The 20,472-nt window shown below is 32.8% G+C and overlaps 2 protein-coding genes across 3 annotated transcripts; both read left to right on the top strand.

Moving 5' to 3' along the window:
* Positions 1-629: 629 nt before the first annotated feature.
* On the top strand, positions 630-11,420 carry LOC111374060 (NEDD8-conjugating enzyme Ubc12-like). 2 transcript variants are annotated; one of them, XM_022996682.1, is made up of 6 exons: positions 630-792; positions 8,268-8,381; positions 10,157-10,265; positions 10,433-10,511; positions 10,623-10,739; positions 11,006-11,420. In XM_022996682.1, the coding sequence occupies exons 2-6, from the start codon at positions 8,273-8,275 to the stop codon at positions 11,141-11,143; spliced, it is 552 nt and encodes a 183-aa protein (XP_022852450.1). In that variant the 5' UTR covers positions 630-792; positions 8,268-8,272; the 3' UTR covers positions 11,144-11,420. The 2 variants fall into 2 exon arrangements, with proteins under 2 accessions (XP_022852450.1, XP_022852451.1); XM_022996683.1 differs by having other exon boundaries at positions 630-808.
* Positions 11,421-13,473: 2,053 nt separating this feature from the next.
* Positions 13,474-16,203, top strand: LOC111374059 (protein BRASSINAZOLE-RESISTANT 1-like). The gene is made up of 2 exons (XM_022996681.1): positions 13,474-14,040; positions 14,985-16,203. Exons 1-2 carry the CDS (start codon positions 13,777-13,779, stop codon positions 15,681-15,683), a joined length of 963 nt encoding a protein of 320 aa, XP_022852449.1. The 5' UTR covers positions 13,474-13,776; the 3' UTR covers positions 15,684-16,203.
* Positions 16,204-20,472: the final 4,269 nt, after the last annotated feature.

The raw sequence follows: 20,472 nt of genomic DNA, 5'->3' as shown, positions 1-20,472 counted from the left end.
TGCAACTTTCATTTTGCAACGTTTATATTTCTTCTAATAATGAGCAAAAAATGGTGCCAAACACTCCCTTAGTTAGGATTCAACAAATTAATGATTGTCATGTCTCATTAACAAAAATGACATAATTACCTCCAATAACTCAACAGAAACCTATAAATAAGCAAATTCGAGAACTAAAAAAGACACAAATTTGAGTATCTTTTTTTAAAAATAGCAATTTCTCCTCTTACCTGTTTGAATATTGAGTCATTGATTTTTTTATTTTTTGACTGGGTGAGATGAATTTATTTATTTTATTATTTCCTTGTTTGGATTCCATTAATTTGATAATATATTTTTCTTTTTTTTTCTCAATCACATATTATTTAATAAAATAATATTACATTTAAAGTTATTTTTTTTCTCTTTTGACCATACATTGTTCAAAAGCCCTGTTTGGTACCCATTTTTTTTTCTCTTCTTTTCAACTATATATTTTTTATTAAAATAATATTACACGTAAATAAAAAAATTTCTTATTTTTTAACCACACATTTTCCATCAATTTACTATTCAAAAATACATTTTACATAAAAATCTCCCCCAAACACCTTCATTTTCCCCAAAAATTTAATTATAATGGAGTTCATCAAACGGGCTAGAAAGTCTAGCCGCACCGAATAAAGGTTTTCCAAAAAGTAGAGTCGCTTTGAGCACTCATTTCTTAGATTCTCCCCTCTCTCTTATCACTTCGAGAATAGAGAAGCCCTCTGAATTCCCGAAGGCCAATCCCGATTCCGGCTTTTCTTGCAGGTATTTCACCAATCAGGTTAATATTCTCTATAGATTATTTCTTTTTTACAGGTTTTAATTTATGTATAGAGGCGTAGATTTAGCGTTTTGAATATATTCTATGTTGATTCTTCAACAGATCTTTTATTAATCGTCATACCCCGATTAAACTTTCCAAAGTTTTTGACGTTTTCCTGTTTCTAATGTTCTGTGGAAAATGTTGAGGAGTCGTTTCAGTTGATTTATGATAAATCATTTCTGGGTTTTTTTATTTTTTTATTTTAGTGTACCTGTGCTTATTGATTGTCGGTATTCCTATATGCTTTTGATCGTATTTTCAGCTAGTTCAATTTCCACCCTGTGGCCTGCGTAGGGTTACTTGTAGATTTAATGTTTTAACTTTAAAGCTGGTAGAACAATTTTGCATTATTGTTGGGGTATAATTAGGAAATAGTTAAGAGTTTTGGATGTCGGTAGCGGAGGTTATTATAGACCTATTTGGGTAGCTCATTCTTTACATATTATGTATATCCTGGCATTATAAGTTGCTTGAATCCTACCACTTAGAATTTGATGAAGGTCCATTGCTTGCTCAAAATTTTTTGGCCGTTTGAAATTCCTCTTCTATGAGTTCTTCTGTTATGTTTTGGGGGCAGGGGTGGTGTGGGGCCCTGACCTCAGTCCCAGGTGGAGTAGGTCCGATGACCTCTTTTTAAGGGTTTGGGGTGGTTGGGCAATGCAAATCTTGTCATAGGTGGGGTGGAGGTGCAGATTTTTATTGTGCGAGACTTGAACCCTCATTCCACTATGGCAAGACTACCTGCCATCTTGAACTCAACAGATGACAATTGCTTGCTCTAAACTGTTGAGCTGCTAGGAGCCCTGATTATATTTTTTATATTTTGTACGTTTCTGCTTGAACTTTGGAGATGGAATGGTGTGGGGCAGGCGTTGATTGTTAATATTCATTGAGAATCATGATGGATGTTAGATGTACAACAAGATTAATTTGTCAAGGAGAGCTTGTGCAATAACTGTGGAAAAAATATGATTAAAGTCACCTTACCAAAAGTGTATATGCCAATCATTTTCTTTGTATTGCTCATAGTGAGTTTCAATATATTGCCCCATCTTGTCTATATATACCCACTCACATTACTTTTTTATACACGAATTTGAATAATATATTGTTGAAGGACTCGGCCTTGTGTAAATAACAACTACGAAACAAATATTTGTGATGATTGTAATAGAGGATGACAAAAGCTATACCAAAAATCAGATACAAGTCTAGATACATGTTTCTGAAGCCTAAATTAACAGAAAAAAAGACAAGGTGTTAAACTCTAGAGAAGCATAGTAGTTGCTTTCTTTCTTCTATAGTTTTCTTTCACAACTCACTTGTTTGACTAGCATTCATAGTTTATATTCTCTCTAAAATTTATCGAGCTCCAAAAATATCCTTATATTATTCAATTCCTTATATTCTTGCATTCAAACCCTAACCCTTCCCTTTAGACGTCAACCGTCTCCCTCATTGTATTGGAGCTGTTTTCGAATGGTTCGGAATTAACGAAAAATTTGAGGTACATCATTTGTCAAGTCTGACTTAGAAAAATATTAATTTCTGTTAGAGGTCATAATTGTGATTAAATGTTGAATTAGAGATAATACAAGCTAACACCACTATTTAAACATGACCGTGAAAGGACTACATTTTGAGACAATAAACGAGAAAATTAAACAAGCTTGGGAGATAAAATTTTGTTACGTTCTTTCATTCGATTTTTCTAAGTTCCGATTTTGCATTCATGCAAGATATGTCTGGAGCATAGGATTTTTTTATAGAATTTTTTTTGTATGCATAATTTCATGGACAAAGCTAGAAAATGATGTTAGGATAGGTTGAAATTTAAAATTTTTTGAATGAACTCATGCCAAAAGAGATCGAGTTTAAGAGGCTATTCTCATGACATTTATACTAAAAAGTATACGACACTCAATGAAATAAAAAAAAGTCTAGATGTCTCTCCTTAAGATGTCCTACTAGATCTTTGTATTTTTTCTTACCAAATAGAAAATTGATGTTTACCTTAAAATCAAACTATTTGGGGTGTTCATCGATCTTCTATATCCTCACATTTCAAAGTGAGCGAGGAATCTCACCCACAGTGAGAAAATCGACTAAGAATTTCGAGAGTAAAAGAAATTAGATTTAATTAACGTCCATGTTTGGCTCAATTTCAACAATATACTTATATAGATTAATTTATAAATTAATAAGTTTTAACAAATATTCTTTTTATTGTCAATATCAAATCTAGAGCAAGTTATTTATTTTGACCGTAATATCTATTTTATGGTCAAAATAAGTAATTTTTTTTACAAGTATGAATAAGTAATAAACGAAAACATGTGTAGAAACAAAAAATTTAATTACTTTTAAACTTAGCAAAACATTGTAGTGTCTCTAACTATTAAAATAAGTAATTTACTTTTAGCTCTGCTCAATGTAGATTGTCTATAATAAAATTTACTTCATAATTTTAAGTAAATTTAGTCAAACATGGAATAAATAAAATATCTAATTTGACAATAATATATTCACATTTCATGAATGTCATGAAAATAGTATTTAATAGTTATAGTGCCTTTAATACAATTTGAATAATTGAGCATTGGACTTGGATTGATATTCAAACTACAGTTGAGCTAATATAAAATTTTGAATTTTTAGTCAAAATTATACATTTTCTTCTTAGGTTTTTGTATGGGCCCCACTGCATTCGTCCTTGCATAATTCTAATTGGGATTTGTGACTGTACATATTTGTAGCACGGACACTTCAACTAAAGTGACTTGTTCGTATTCGAAGCATCTCGAACATGTGTCGGATAATGACACTCGAACACTCTTCCCTGATCATTTTTTATTAGAAATATTGTATATTTATAACTCAAAGTAATTAGAAAATAACAAATAGGTACTCATATTTAAAAGATTTCAATAAGAATAATTAATAATAAGCATAAAATTAAATTTATACTATATAAGTGAATAATTTTAAATTATTTAATCAACGTATTGGCGATTTGTTAGGTCATTACTTTTTTGAAAAATTGAGTATCAGTGTATTTGACATGTGTCTGTTGGACAATGTCGGTGCATCGTAGCCGTACATATTTGTGTTGTCTTTGCTTTAAACAACTAGTTTTTCCCTTTTGGTAATATCTTTTTGAGGTTTTTCCCATTTTAGGACTAGCTAAATTGTGCAGGACTAGCTAAGTTGTGCGGCGTTTTTAAAATGGTCAAATTATTTCTACATTCGGAGTTATTCATTATTGATCATTTATTTAAAGCTTCTAATGTTATCTTCAGGGATACAACCTGAGTTCACTATCTAAAATTAACCTAGAGAGGTTAGTGAAGTGTTCGGACTACCGAATTTGAAAGCTATTGGATGAATAGATGAACTTCAATTTCAAGACCGAAATCATTGTTTATAAAGTAACCAAATGCTAGAAATATCTGCAGCGATTAGCTGTTTGATAAATGAACTTCGAATTGTTTTCCAGTAGTTGCAATATTATAGGAGATAATTATTTATTTAGTTTCCTATTTTGATTCATATTTAGGAAACATGATTAGAATGTGATTTAATAACTTTTTTAGCATTTATTTACTTAGTTATGATTTTTGAAAACAAAGGGAGTTAAGGTGATGTAATAAAACACCTTTGATTATGAAATAAATTGAATTTTCCCCCAATTTCTCTCATCCTCTTCCCTCTTTCCCCTCTCCTTTCTCCCCTTTCCCCTTTTCCTATAATTCTGTTATTGTATCTTGCGTCAATTTGGTATCAGAGCTCAAATCATTTCCTTTGACCAACAAATCCAATCTCCACAAAAAACTAGTTGTATCCACCTTCACCCATACAAACCATTTAAACTTCATCCACCACAACATACTACCATAAATTTTCACCCCATAAAAAAAAAGTTACTGTTCATGATACTGTTCACTACAAAAAATTGAAAATTCAGTTTTTGATTTTTCATTAGCTTCAAACAAAAGAGTACAAAAAATTGTCATTTTTGCGCTGCTGAAAGAGTTATTTTTTTGCTGCTGTTCATACCCTCAATTCCCCGCCAATAACCCGCCAATCCACATTCCAAGCCCACAAATCTATTACAGTACTGCTGCTGTTTTTCAATACCATATTTGTAGAAACATTGTTTGCTATTGCTCCAAACCCTATGCCCCAACCATCCAGCCCGCTAACACCATAACCCAAATTTTTATATCTTCTCCTCCAACCCACTCAGCAGCTTGCTTGGGCAATCATAAACAGGACCAACAATTATGCAACCCAACCCAAACAAATATACTCCAGCCCAGATCCATAAAACATACATATATCGGTCCATTTAACACAACTTCATACAACCCACGCTAATACATCAAAAATCGAATGTATAATCTAGTCTCTAAATCTACTCTACCCTATACTAACCAATAATATACCAAAGTCCACATATAACAAGCCCAACACACCTAGCCTATTACTAGCCCTAACCACTGCAACCCACCCACTTGTCTTCAACCAGGTTGATTCCTCTACAGTCGCTATTGTTGGTTGCCCTTGTTTCGATCGACGCTGATCGCCTGCGGCTATTTATTTCATTGCTACCGTCCCTCGATCAACAAACATATTACTTTGCCCCATCGTCGCCTACAATTCTACCTTACCTTCAATTACTGTCGTAATTCCCCCTCTCACCATCATCAAATATGTTGCTCGGCCATGCGACATATTCACCGTCGATGGTCGCCCTTATCACGACCATATCTACCTCTACCACATACCTCTTACAACGTCATCCTCCTCGACCACCTACAGCAATCATAAACACCATATACATAGCACCGACAACCTGATTCTTCACCTCGACCAAGTCATATGCTGCACTTATACCTCATAACATCCATCACCTTACCCAACAACCGGCTTTCTGCTCCGTCAGTAATGCCTCCACCACACAACCCAGCTCTTGCTTAATCCTAGAATGCATTGGCAACCTGCACTTTTCGGTCTCTTTCTCCACAGTACCTAAGTACCCATAGGTCGAACTTAGCATCCATGTTCCATAAGCTAAAGTCCCAAGTAGACATTTTAGAAGCCTGGCCTATTTCTGCAAAAGGATTAGCAGGAATTGAACTTGATTTTCGGGCCACGAAGATTATCTTGCACTTGATACTTAGTTGAACTGAATTTGGACTCAATTAGATCTTAACTCTATTGTAGACAACCAACAGCTCAAGTGGAGTTTGTGAGGTAATACAGTTTTGTTATTTGATAACTCAACTTTCTATTTAGGTGATTGTGGCCTGTTAAATAAAAATGTTATACAATACCACATGCACATCCTTAGATCACTACCAAAATCATGTAGCTTTCCCTTGCACTTATCAACATACTTATCCTCCGTTTAGGAACTTTGTTGAGGACGAATATACTTCTCCTAGGCAAGTTGCATTCCAGTTGTGGGGCTTTGATGGTCACACTGAACCCATTTCATTTCTTGATTGACTTAACAATCTTGAATAACTCTTTGTCTATCGCAATTTCAGTGACACACTAATATATCATTGGTTGGTTATGCTAAGATTTATTGGTGATTATATTTGTGTAATCGTCTAGGTTAATGCACTATCACCTTTAGGGGTGAGATGAAAAAAATTTTAAGTAATAAATATGCCTTTATTTATTATCGAACTTAATTGTTAAATCCATTCTTTTTGCACTGTGGGCAAGGTACGTCCATTGTTAGTGCATATTTGGCCCACTTTGAAGAGTTATTGAACAATTATTATATCGATGAAGCTCCCCACTGCATAGTGTCCAGATTTATCGATGATTTGAATTATGAAATTTTGCTTAATGATATTCCTGCATTCCAATACTTAGACGATGCTTACCAACAGGCAAACCTATGGAACTTTTTTTTTCTTCGCCGAATGTGTCAAGCTAGGTCTGTCACCCAAGTCCTGACCGTTACTTTTTGAGTCTAGTTGTGTTGCTCTTGAAAAAGAAATCGAGGTTTCTGTTGTTGAGTTAATTGAATATTCAGACGTTGAAGATGAGGAATTATCTATATTGTTGCCACCTAGTCAAACAGTCCACATATCCTCAATTACATGCTAAAGTTGATCTCGCCTAATATGTAGTATAGTTCTAACACTGACTTTGATACGATTTTACTTCTACTTTGTGATGCTTTTCGAGTTACCATGTTCAATGTCTTTGTCTGTTTAGATACTTTTCCCACACGTGCAAAGAAAAGTTTGAATTTCCCACTTGATCTTAATCTATTTGATTGGCCATCGCACTTCAACGAGGGTTTTGTTTTCCATATGGTATAATTGTTTCCTTATTGAGGCATTCGAGCCACCATTGTTGCACTCATTTGTTTTTGTGGTCTAGTTTACTTTGGTAGATCTTTGTGCTTCTCATTCTGCACAATCAATTGACAATTTTGTAGATGAGTTGCATAGCTTTTTGCTTTTTGGAGTTCCATGTTGCTATTTGTTCAGAAGCCAAGTCGACCCTTGGTCATATCATAGTTGTTGTGAGGATTTGTAGCTTCAGTTGTTCTCAAGTTATGAGTTCGGATATTTGATTCACAAGAAAAATCGTCCCCCTTGACCTGAATTCAACCTTAGGATGTGGTTCAAGATTCAATATAGGCAATTGATCAAGATAAAAGATAAATCTCCTTGGAGTATGAAGTTCCAATCTATCTCGTCGGAGTCGAGTTCTCTTAGCCGGGAAGAAATGATGCAATATTATAGGAGATAATTATTTATTTAGTTTTCTATTTTGATTCTATTTTAGGAAACATGATTAGAGTGTGATTTAATAACTTTTTCTTTTTTCTTTTTTTAACATTTCTTTACTTAGTTATGATTTTTGAAAACCCTTTATGAAGGGAGTTATGGCGATGTAATGAAACAACCTTTGATTATGAAATAAATTGAACTTCTGCCCCAATTTCTCTCTTCCTCTTCCCTCTTCTCTCTTTTCCCTTCTTTTCTCTTCTTCTTTCCACTTTTCCTATAATTCTCGTATCGTATCCTGCGTCATGCACTTACTTCATGATAGGTCATGCCATTTTTCTTCTTGCTTGGGCCTTGGATGAACTATCTTACTGGCAGTAGGAATAATTAATGTCTACAATGTCAACATAACGATTTTTACCATGCCATTCTGAAGGATACTGAAAAATAGAAATGATCATTACTGATAGATTGTTGAATGTAATTTAGTTCTGGCTCAGAAAAGCTGCTAAGTAATTTGTTAACTATTAACCCCACTGCTTCTCTCTGTATGTGTAGTTGTGTACATATATTAAGAACCATATTTAACCTCTCATTCCTTCATCTTCAGTACTTTATTTAGTTGATTATTATAATCATTATAATTTTTATTCTTGTAGGAATCATGATTAAATTGTTTAAAGTAAAGGAAAAACAGAGGGAACTTGCTGAAAATGCCAATGGGAAGCCTCCAGTCAAGAAGCAAAGTGCCGGAGAACTACGCCTTCACAAAGGTATTTTTGGTTTCATGTTATGAAAAATGGTTAGGCTTCTCTTATTCTTTTCCATGTTGTTGATGTGGATATACATCTCATTATTTACGTTTGCATTTGTTTTTATTGTATATATGGATGTTTGAAGTTTTGTGTTGTTTTTAAGAGTTCGATGTCTTGACTGATGATGCTGAATAAAAGAATGGGTTATACTTGGTATAAAAGTCCATCCAATAGAGGGGGAAGGAGAAAGAATAGGTTGATGATAACATCATGATGGATATCAATTATAGTTAAACCATGATAAGAGCACGTTTGAGCCCTATTTTTATTGAAGAATTTGTTTTGGAATTCTAGATTGATGGAGAATGTGTGGTTAAAAATTAAGGAAAAGGTTTGAGTTTATGTGTATTATTATTTTATAGAAGAATGTATGGTTGAAAAGAAGAGAGAAAAATGTATTTTGAAAATAATAGGGGATCAAACAAGGGTTAAGTGGGCTTATGAGTAGAAATCTCATCTATTTTATTGTTATTCTAAAACTATCATTTCCCCTCCCTATATAAGCATGAAAGTTGGCTTCTGAGTGGAAACCTTCATCTATTTAGTTTAATTCTAGGAATATCATGTTTCCCTTCCTAAAAAAGCACGAAAAGGAAATGCAAACGCAAAAACTCAAAATGATTGATATCAGACGAATCATTGCCCTGCACATGTGCCACGCTAAAGTACTTTCTTTTCATGTCATTCTTTCTATTTGTCACTAAAGTTTATCTCACAACAAACTCCAGTTGATGCTTCATTTATTGCTGATAGATTATGCATATTTTGTTTCTCGTTTGGGCACAAAATCGAAATGAACTGAAAGCGTACTTTCTCGTAGGGTGATGTCAGACATCTGTAGAAAACAACGCATTTTAAACATCCCTTTGTATTCAATTGCAAATACATAAATTCTTCATAATTTTAACTATGTACTCACAATATGACATGTTGGACACTTAACATCTGCACATGGCATGTCACGGTCTGCATTATGTAATGAACTTTGAAACACAATTGAATCAACTGGTCTAGAACGATCTGCTAGAGAATAGGCAGCTAGGGTTACAGATTTGCTTAACTGTTCTATAAACTTATTGTTGAATGTCCTCTTTGTTTCTATGTTTTCATTTTGCTATTGTTTCCATATGTCCTAGCTTTGCTAATGCTCTGCCGAATGTAAAATAGTTTTATATGTACAAACACGAGTTAGAGGGAAAAAAAAATTCTACCTTATATATTATTTCACAATGTGTGGTCTACCATATATACATGAGTGGTATTACATATGTAAACAGTAAGATGTTAATGTAAACAAATCTTCCAAGTTTAAGAATGAAATTTAATCTCCCAGAATGAAGGATTTTTCTGCAAGTTTGTGTTTCAGCCCTTAATAATTTCTGTTTATATTTCGCCCTGGAAATGCACATGGAGAAAGATACTTCTTAAAGTTATAAATGTGAATAATCTTACAAGTAGCTTTATAACTACAATAGAGGGTATACATTTATGTTTCTTGAAAAGATCTACGATTCTAGATTCAGTAAGTGGTCCGATCTTCAAAGTTATCTGAAACGATCAAATGTAGTATACCAATTTTAATATTGGCCCTTAAACGTGCTTCATTTTGTTAGTATCTTCTATTTTTCACCTTGTCTTTTTGTTCCTTTCTTATTTTATGTTGGTCTTCATGTTACCAGGAGTAGAGAAATATTGTTGATTATTTTTTTTTATTCTATATTTGTCTCTTGTAGATATAAGTGAATTAAATCTACCAAAGACTTGTACCATTTCATTCCCTAATGGAAAAGATGATCTTATGAACTTTGAAGTTACCATTCGGCCTGATGAAGGATATTACCTGTAAGTATCTCTTCCCAAGTAAAATGTGATATAAATCAGACAATGATTTATTTTCATTAGATGCGTTTGAATTGTGCTCCTCTATCCATGGTTATACTATTATTGCTTGCCTATTGTATTTTTGGTACTTTCCTACATATTCACTGAATTTGGTTGCCCGTGTTCAGAGGTGGCGCATTTATTTTCTCTTTCCAAATTTCTACTATGTATCCTCATGAAGCTCCCAAGGTCAAATGCAAGACAAAGGTAGACGAAAGCCAAGATTTCCATGCATCATAATTGTTGTATTACTAACGCTGTGAAACTCTAATATCCTGAAATGGGAAGGCAGTTGTTAAATAAACATGTTCACTGCAGGTTTACCATCCCAATATTGACTTGGAAGGAAATGTTTGCCTGAACATTCTTCGAGAAGACTGGAAACCTGTGCTAAACATTAACACTATCATATATGGCTTATATCATCTTTTCACGGTATCTCCATATCTTCTGTTGGGACAAAAACTTGAGTTTGTTAGCCTTACCATATACTCTCTCTGACCATGCTATATTTACATAAATGTTGACACAATGATTTACACCTATGTGAGTTGGCAGATTTTGGTACATTGATCTTGACACCAAATTTTTCAATGAACAGCCAGATTTTTGTCACACGGGGGGTGTCAATCAAGGTGTACAGTATGTGTATACAAGTAGTTTAACTCAACTCTCTAACAGGGGGACTTGTATTTGTGCAGGAACCAAATCATGAGGACCCTCTCAATCCTGATGCAGCTGCAGTGTTGAGGGATAACCCAAAGATGTTTGAATCCAATGTGCGAAGGGCGATGGCTGGTGGCTATGTGGGACAGAGTTTCTTCAATCGCTGCATATAGCGTTTGGAGACAGTGTCAGTCAGTTTCTCAACTCAGTCGACATTGTAGATGCTTTAAGTTGAGAGATTTGTAAATTTGGATCCCCATCTATCTTTGGTCTTATTTCGATGCAGTTACGAATCCCACCAGAATTCATGTAACTGAGGCGTGCACAAAGCTGTTTGTATGCTAGTGTAACTGTGCTTTACTTTTTGTTAATTTACTTTGTGAGATTGAAACTCTGGTTTGAAGAGATATGTTGCAAAAGACCGATGTCGATACATCATTGCATTTTCTAGTCTGTGTTCTTATGTTGCTTTTTTACTTATAAGTTAAAATTACTTATTTTGACTAGGGCTGGATGTGGTCCGATTAGGTTCGGTTCTAACGAGAACCGAATTGGATCCGAAATTTTCGGGTATTTAGTAAATGGAATCGGCAGGTCCAAATTTAATTATAGAAAAGTTCGAGTTTAATTACATTTGGTTTGGTTCGATATTTGGGATCTGTATTATAATTAAAATTTTTAATATCTACGAAGTTATATTAATTTAACTAATGACATGTTTAATTTTAGCTCTTACATGTAGTTTATCCTTGTGTCTGTTGCTTCTATCTTTGCTGACTTATTTATAAATTTGATTGTTAAAATTATAACAGAAAGAAGATGACGAGCTCACAATATTTAAGAGAGGTGCTATTGAGTTTCAATTCAATTTTTTTTAGAATGTTAGAAACGATATTATGATGGAATGCAATTTGATTAAGTTGGGTTTACACTAAAAATTAGAAATAGGAAAATCGTATTTTAGGGTTTAAATTAAGTTAGTTAGTTAGTAAATTTATTTAGAAGAAAATAAAATAATCTGACTTATTTAAAATAAGTAGGCTAAAAAATTAGGGAGATTCAGCTTTTAAATACTTTTTTATTTAGAATCGAGAATCAAATCGAACTCGTCAGTTTTCGATTCAGATACCTATTTGAATATTTAATTTAAGAAGAGTCACTCGATTTGGTTCAATTTGGGCCCGGTTCGATTGGTTTAGTTTTGGAGTTTTGTCAAACTCTAATTTTGACAACAAAGTTAAAGTTACTTTCAAAATAGATAACTTATTTAACTTCGGCTAACAAATTTTTTTCCCTCTTCAAGCTTATTAGATGGTTCATCAAATGGTTTATCTATAATCAGAAAGTAATGCCATTTATTATCACTTTGTTTAGATTATCAAAATTGTATTTGGCAAGAATTGAACTCGATAAGATTGATTTCAAAATATTTATTACCCTTTCAAAATGAGATTAGTGCTGCCCTTTTCTGCAACTTGATTAGCTTTGTTGTGACTTGATGCGTGTTGATTCTTGTCACAAGTAACGTACTAGGACAAGAACAAGGACTCGCCATTATTTTTAGGTCTATAAGATAAGACTATAATATTATCGTTGTCAAAATAAGAGGAAGTGGGCCAATTGTAGACGTGGCAATATTCAATTGGTTGGTTGACTAGTTGAAAATCCTAGGAGACAACTTGGGACCCATTACAAGAGTGGAAAATATATATTTGTAAGAAGATGAGTAAGATTTGAACTGTCCCTTGAATTCTTTGTCTATCAGTTTCATTACAGCATACAGATAAGAATTAAAAAATAATAATAATAATAATAATAATAATAATAATAATCCCCTCATTATATTCAATAAAAATAAATTAAAATTTCAATTTTTAACCAACAAAGAAACGATATACAATTTTTTTTTTGGTAGAAACATTATGATAACAAGGCTAATCACTATCATATTGTGTCTCTTCTCCCTATGCATTCTGTCCCCCTTCTCACTTGTAAATCACTTCCTTACATTTTGGTCTTGTTCGTCTTAATTGCTGAGCTACTAGACGACAATATTTAAATAGAAAAAAAAAAAGAATAATGTCGAAGTGCTCGAAAATGGGTGACCAAACCTCACATGGAGCGTGGACCTCGCGTGAATAAAATAATGTCCAACTGTCGAGGTGTGAGTGTTCGATCATCCCATATGTCAACCATTATGTTTGTATAGCATAATCCAAAAAATAATAGTCCATTGATGTCAATTTTTATTGAATGTGAGTCAAGTTGATTAATGTAAAACATAGAAAAAAGAAAGAAAAAATATTTTTAAACAAAAGTTTATCTTTCTTGGATCAATTTCTTCTCCAAAATCACCCCCTCCAACCCCCTTTCGCGCGGTTTTCATCTTGGACCTTTTGTGTAAAGAATGATCGATTTGAGGATCCTAATATCGATAGTGAAATGATAAGAACGATTCATATAGTGAAGACAGTAAAGCCGTTTCGTACAAATTATCTAAATTTCGAACAGTAGCGTCTTACTCGTAATCTCTCCCATCATTCACAGATGTGGGTCCCGTCAACTCTGTATCAATTATCAAGTTCACTCACAACAGATGTTTCTGTGTACTGCATTACACTTTTAACTTCCCCTACAAGAATTTGTGTATCATATATGCATTCATAAAGGTAAGCACACACGGAAAACGCACAGATTCTTCCACACTTGATAGATCAGAGGGAATCAGTGTGTTTCTCTTCAGAAACCCTGCAACCAAATATACCCCCACCCCATTGACACACTGAGGGATAGAGAGAGGGGGGAAATGATGTGGGAAGCTGGAGAATCAACCGAAGGAGGTGCTAATGGAAATGGTGGAAGTGGGAGGAGGAAGCCTTCTTGGAGAGAGAGAGAGAACAACAGGAGAAGAGAGAGAAGAAGAAGGGCCATAGCAGCCAAGATTTATACAGGTTTAAGGGCACAAGGGGATTACAATTTGCCTAAACACTGTGACAACAATGAGGTCCTCAAAGCTCTCTGTACTGAAGCTGGTTGGATTGTTGAGCCTGATGGTACCACTCATCGCAAGGTAATTTTTTCTTTTTTATTTTAAATTTTCTCTCTGTAGTAATTCATCTATGTTATCTGGTAAGGATTTTTTATTTTTTATTTTTTATTTTTTTTTCTGAGTTTGATTTTTTCTTGCTCTTTGTTAGTGGGTTTTGCTTGGATCCACTTAGATCTCGAAATTAGGGGTTGCTTTATTTGAATCAAGATTGCTGTTTTTTGCTTTGAAATAATTTTTATTTTTCTTTACTTTTTATATGTGGAAAAAATGGGTTTAATTGAAAGGTTTTCTTCATGGGATTTTTCTTCTTTACCCCTATGTTTAACCTGTAGTGCTAATTGTGGTTAAAGCATTTGGAAAGGCTATATTCATAGCTTCCATAAACTGGTAGGTAGATTTCCCATTACTTAAAAATTGGCAAAAGATTTATGACATGTTTGGTATGCTATGCCGCATTGTCTACTTGTCGTGCAGTACTGTGTTACCAAATGTATCTTTGTGTATATAATGTTGAGAGAAGAAAGAATACTTGGGAAGCTGATTTTTTGAGCATTGAAGTATTAATTCTTTTCTGCAGCTAATAATTTCTTAGCTTGAGTGTTCTCTCCTTTTAATTCGTTTACTTTTGGCGATTCAGATTTTGGAGTTTAGAATTAAGACTATTTGTTAAGAGTTTGTAGGTAAAGTATTTCATCTCTTTCCTATCAGCATGTATTGAGCATGACTGCAGCATTTCTTTATATATTTCAATGTCAATTCAAAGTATTTAAATTTAATGAATCCTGATATGTAATTAGTAGACAGTCTCTCTTTTACAGCTATTGATAACCTTATGAATATGATCATTTTCTTCTTTGATTCTTAGAAAAGTTGTACAAATTTCCCTTGGTTGATTCATTTTTTTTGTCTCAATTTCTGTTAATAGTTTCTAACATTCTGCTTTTAATATTGAATGTATCATCCAGGGATGCAAACCACCACGCCGGGATGTTGGAAGCATTTCAACCAACGTGACACCTATTTCTTCTGTAAATCCAAGTCCACCATCATCTTATTTCGCAAGTCCAATACCTTCTTACCAACCGAGTCCATCATCCTCGTCCTTCCCTAGCCCGACTCGACAAAGTGCCAATCCATCATCACATCCATTTGTATTCCTCTTTAACAATATCCCTTCGTCTCTTCCTCCTCTTCGCATATCAAACAGTGCCCCGGTAACTCCACCGCTCTCATCTCCAACTAGACGCCCTAAGGAAACATTCAGTTTGGAAACTCTCGCTAAAGAATCCATGTCTGTCTTGAATATCCCCTTTTCTGCTGCTGCATCTGCCCCGGCAAGTCCAACTCGTGTTCGACACTTTATTCCAACTACCACTATCCCCGAATGTGACGAGTCGGATTCATCTACTATTGATTCTGGTCACTGGATGAACTTCCAAGCATATCCAAATGCACCCAACATGGTTCCAACCTCTCCGACCTTTAATCTTGTGAAACACGTGGCTCAACACCTTCCTTCCAAGGATGCCATGTTGGACAAAGGGAAGGGTAAAGAATTTGGGTTTGATAATGTAGCAGTGAAGGCTTGGGAAGGGGAGAGGATTCATGAGGTGGGATTCGATGATCTTGAGCTCACACTAGGAAGTGGGAGCACTCGAATTTGAGAACAATTGCAGTGGGTGGAAATATGGATGATCTTAATTCTTAAGTTTGTGAGGGCTTCTTGTGCCAAAAAGTACTTGCAGATTGAACTTTATAACTCAACTTGTTAGTTTTCACCATCGTAGCTCGACTCAGTTTGTTCTTTATATTGCCTGTGTTAAAGAAAAAGTTTTACATAACTCTGCTGGGGAAACATTATTCAGGTCAGTCCATCATTGTCGTGGTTCCTTCACTTTCATTACATTGATGCGGTACGTGCATTAATCTCATTGAAGTCACCGTCTAGTAAAAGCTTATGAATTCAACCAATTTAGGATGGATTGGTTTTAAGTTTCAGTATTTCCACTATTGCTCATGCCTTTCAAGTTCTTGAAGGATTGCAAGTGGATAGTAGTTTCTTCTTTCTTATTTTCATCCTGTATTATTATTTACATCGCAGACTGAAGACTGGTGAGAGTTTATTCACCTATAAACTATTTTGATGCTGTCTTAATTATAACGCATTCCAGTGTTTGGCATTCTTTTTTGTCTAATCTCATTTTTTACCGTTTGAAGCAGTGATTTTATATTACAACTGCTAGTTTTTCTATTGTTGGACATATCGAATCAAAGAAAAGTTAATACTGAGAATTTTCCTGTCAAAAATTTGGTATTCATTCGGTGAAATATCAATAAGAAAGATGGACGCAATGGTGGTTGCATCCTGCAGTTGCACTAAGCAATGGTCTCAATAGTTGGTGTTTTGTCTGTCAAAATGTTTGAATTTCAGAGTTGACACTTCAAGAAATTATCTAGAATGAGGAGGATTTCATCCTTCCATGTAGCCAAACCTGAAACAGAAGGGTCGAGTACACTTCATACTAGCTTCTGTTATATTTTGTTCGACAATTATGTTGAAAGGGGGAATGGAACAAATAATTACCATTGAAAGAAGACAAACCGACGTGAGATCAAAATGGGAAGAAATTGACGAGTGGGCATTTTTAACCCCGTGTACGAGTATGGCCTGCTTCTGCAAAAATTGAAGCCATTTTGCCTTGAACCATGCATAAGCATGGTTATAAAAACTAGCCGTTAGATTAGTTTATAATCTTGTTCGCTCGGTGGTTTTTCATGAAATTCACAAAAGTTGACGGTAATTCGTGGATTGTGAGTGGAAAATTATAAATAAGTGATAGTTTTGGATTACAAACCTATGAAATCAATCCTTAAAATACACGTAAATTGCTTCTTTCTCAAATTCTAATACATATTCAATTCTAATACAATGTCAACACCAAGAAATGCATTGATTTTGAAAGTTTGGATCTTTGATCCTTAACATGAACCATGTTGGTTAACGATAAAAATAAGCTACTTGAAAAAAAAAAAAGAAAAAAAAAAGTTGAACCTCAATTTTGAGGGTCCTCACCCCCTCCCCCTCCAACGCTCCTAGAGAATTGTGAGAGAGGTAAATCGCGGGATGTGTCCCAACAGGCCAAAAAACAAGAGTTTATCCGTACACCGGTGCCCACAAAGAGTTTAATTCCAAATCTCAGGAATCTAACCCTCATATTATAATTATCAACAAAGTTGAGAATACTTCACTCATTTATGTATTTATCAAAGTCTAATACTTTGCAACAGTGATTTGGAATAAAAATGTAGCCAAAAGAATCTGAACGTTGTACGATTTTGACAGCATATGTTGTTACACGCAAAGACGTATACGGTGTATCACCTGCCAATAACACACTGATTGAAAAACTTTTCTTACATTCATGTTTCAATAAGGGTGAAAATGGTAATTGGAGAAAAGGACGCAAATGAGTTGATGGGATGACTACGCATACATTGTCAGATTCTCTCTTTTTTTTACTGTCGGTGGTGAAATTTTGATTACATTTTCCAATCGATAATCGTCTTACGTGTCGTCTTATATGACACTTGTGATTTGATGTATTAATATAGTAATTTTTTCTGACCTCAAATATCAAATAACTAACATATACATATATGTCATATAGGACCACTACGATAGTGAATGATTGCAAATAGAATTATTCTTTTCAACCTATCAAATTGGTGAATTTTGATCTTTTTTCAAATTCTCTTTCAAGTTCACTATCTATAAAATAATTATTTTCATCCCACATATTAGGCTGAAAATTATCTTGTAAATAAAAATAACTTACTAAAAAATTATTTTTATAAGAAAAGAATTGCTTATAAGATAAAGAATTACTTTTGCTTCAAAAAATAATTATAAAGTAAAAAACTAGTAACAACATAAAAGTTTAACTTATGCAATATAAAAGTTACTTTTAAGTAAAAATATAAATATGTATAAATAATTATTTAAAAGTACAAAATTAACTTATAACTATAAAGTTTACTTATAAATAAAGAATTACTCATAACTGAAGTAAACATCCGCTTTTTGATTTAAAATGTTTAATAATTTATTTATAAGTAAAAAATTTCATACTAGAAAATTGAGAATTTTACTAAAGAATGTGTGTGTATTTAAAAAACTTTCAGAATCCTTGACTAGGGGTGTAAACTGTTCGATTTTACTAGTTCTTAACAGATTTTCAAACCAAACCGTTTAAACTGATTTGAGAAAAAACTCAAATTTAAACCAAACCATTTTTGGGGGCCCACGTAGCCCTGTAAAACACTTGTGAGAATGCCCCTTGTACACTGACCATTTTTCATTTTCAAATGATTTTGGATGACTTAAAAGTCAATCAAAAAATGGTGTAATGTAATTTTAACAAGTTATCTCAATTCATCAAATCGACAATTTTTGGCGGATTCTGATATTCATTTCTAATTTTACCCTTTATAAAATAATTATCTTCATCCAATATATTTTCTTCCAATATATTTTCTTTAAAACTAACTTGTAAATAAAAATATATTAACTTAAAAAATTATTTATGAACAAACAAATACGGTATAGTTAAAAAATTACTTATAAAAACATTTTATTTGTAAGATAAAAAATCACTTTTGTGTAAAAATTTGTTCGTATAATAAAACTACTACTAGTAAGCCAAAAATTTACTTATATTAATATAAGTTACTTATAATTAAAAATTCACTTACGTATAAAATTATTTAAAAATAAAAAATTAAATTATAATTGTAAAGTTTACTTATAAGTAAAAAAATACTAACTTAAAATTTTAAGTAATTATTTAACTTTTATTAACTTAGCACATGTTTGGTGGCCATTATTTACCAAAAATAATGTTTTGAATAATAAAATTTTGGAGAATATATAGTTAAAAAGTAATGAAAATTTTTGAGTTTACATATATAATATTTTATTGTGTGAATGTGTAGTTGAAAATAAATATGTAAAAAAAAAATGTTTTACTTTAAAGGCCATCAAACAGGGACTTATATGTAAATAAATTATGTGTAAGTAAAATATCACTTATAAGAAAAAAATTGTACAAAAAATCAATGAATAATAAACTCTCAAGCATGTATTGAACTATTTTGAAAATCGATACTAAAATCATTCAAAATCAATCCAATCATAAATGGTTAAAATCGATACTTTAAAAAACGCTCAAAACCGGTGCTCTAAAACTCTCAAACATGCCCTTAAGCTTCTGTTAAGCTTGTTTTAAAAATCACTTAAAATTGAACCCGTCAAATAAGTGCTCAAATTTGACACTTTAAAAAATGCCCATAACAATATTATTGAAGTAATGTTATGTAATCAGACTCGAGTTGCAATTCCAATTTCAGTGACACTAGATAATAGAGTAAATGAAAGGTGTAATTAAATATTTTATTTAGTTTCACCTATCAATTAATGATACATTAGTGCCATCTTGACTGAATTTGTAATTTCAATGGAACTAAATAGTATTACTCTATTATTGAGATGTCATAAAGAAAGAGAAAACAATTTATTTTCATTAATTGAAAAATAATGTTATTCGACTAAGTGCTTGTTTGGTATAGATTTTAAGTCAATTAAAATTAATTTTTTGACCGTTATTTGAATTTCACTATTTTAGTTATCATTTTTTAATTCTTTTTTCACAGGTGAGACCCACTCTATTTCTAACGGTAAAAAAATCAATTATCAAAATCCCTGCCAAACAAACTCTAATTTGAATTTCACTATTCCAGTCGTCATTTTTTGATTCTTTTTTTTTATAGATAGGACCTAATATATTTCTAACGGTCAAATATTCAATTATCAAAATTCCTGCCAAATAAGCTGTAATTAAAAGAAATGGTTGATAAATATTACATCACAGGCACACACATCAAGAAGACCATATTCAGATTGAAAACTGCACATCGGAACTCAATGTATTGTTTCAGTAGCAAGTTGATCCCATAATTTTAGGAAAATCAAAATTGTTCTCTTATCTTTCATTATCTTTCTGGCCAATCAATTTTCAATGACAAAACTCATTTAAATGTTAAATAAACTGTCACACTCACTAGTCATAAAGACATGTCTCACTTCAAATTTTTAAACACCAATTTAAGTTATGAAGCAAAACTTAACTTCGTAAAATTAGATATAAGGATCACGTGAAGATTTAGCACTTATATGGATTTTTTACCATTAGAGATTGATTGTGTGATAATAAGAAAAAAAGTTCTTAGTCAATTTATTATCTTTTAAAGAATAAAGTAATTCATCATTATTGTGATGAAAATAACATATACAGCAATGAAGTCACTGATATATAGTGGTCTACTATCATATACACTACTTCAAAATTTTGTTAAATTGTCACACGATTTTTTGAAGAAACATATTCCACCTCAAAT

The sequence above is a fragment of the Olea europaea genome, unplaced genomic scaffold (assembly GCF_002742605.1).
Source record: "Olea europaea var. sylvestris unplaced genomic scaffold, O_europaea_v1 scaffold1199, whole genome shotgun sequence".
In the NCBI taxonomy this organism is placed as follows: domain Eukaryota; kingdom Viridiplantae; phylum Streptophyta; class Magnoliopsida; order Lamiales; family Oleaceae; genus Olea; species Olea europaea.
Note: the sequence above shows the minus strand (reverse complement) of the source record. Positions and strands in the feature narration are given on the sequence as shown.

Bases quoted from the DNA above. Each gene is read 5' to 3' on its own strand.
- LOC111374060 (XM_022996682.1), top strand. From the start codon at position 8,273: ATGATTAAATTGTTTAAAGTAAAGGAAAAACAGAGGGAACTTGCTGAA. The intron at 10,512-10,622 runs GTAGACGAAAGC...TGTTCACTGCAG, and splicing joins AGGTCAAATGCAAGACAAAG to GTTTACCATCCCAATATTGA. The intron at 10,740-11,005 runs GTATCTCCATAT...GTATTTGTGCAG, and splicing joins GCTTATATCATCTTTTCACG to GAACCAAATCATGAGGACCC.
- LOC111374059 (XM_022996681.1), top strand. From the start codon at position 13,777: ATGATGTGGGAAGCTGGAGAATCAACCGAAGGAGGTGCTAATGGAAAT. The intron at 14,041-14,984 runs GTAATTTTTTCT...TGTATCATCCAG, and splicing joins ATGGTACCACTCATCGCAAG to GGATGCAAACCACCACGCCG.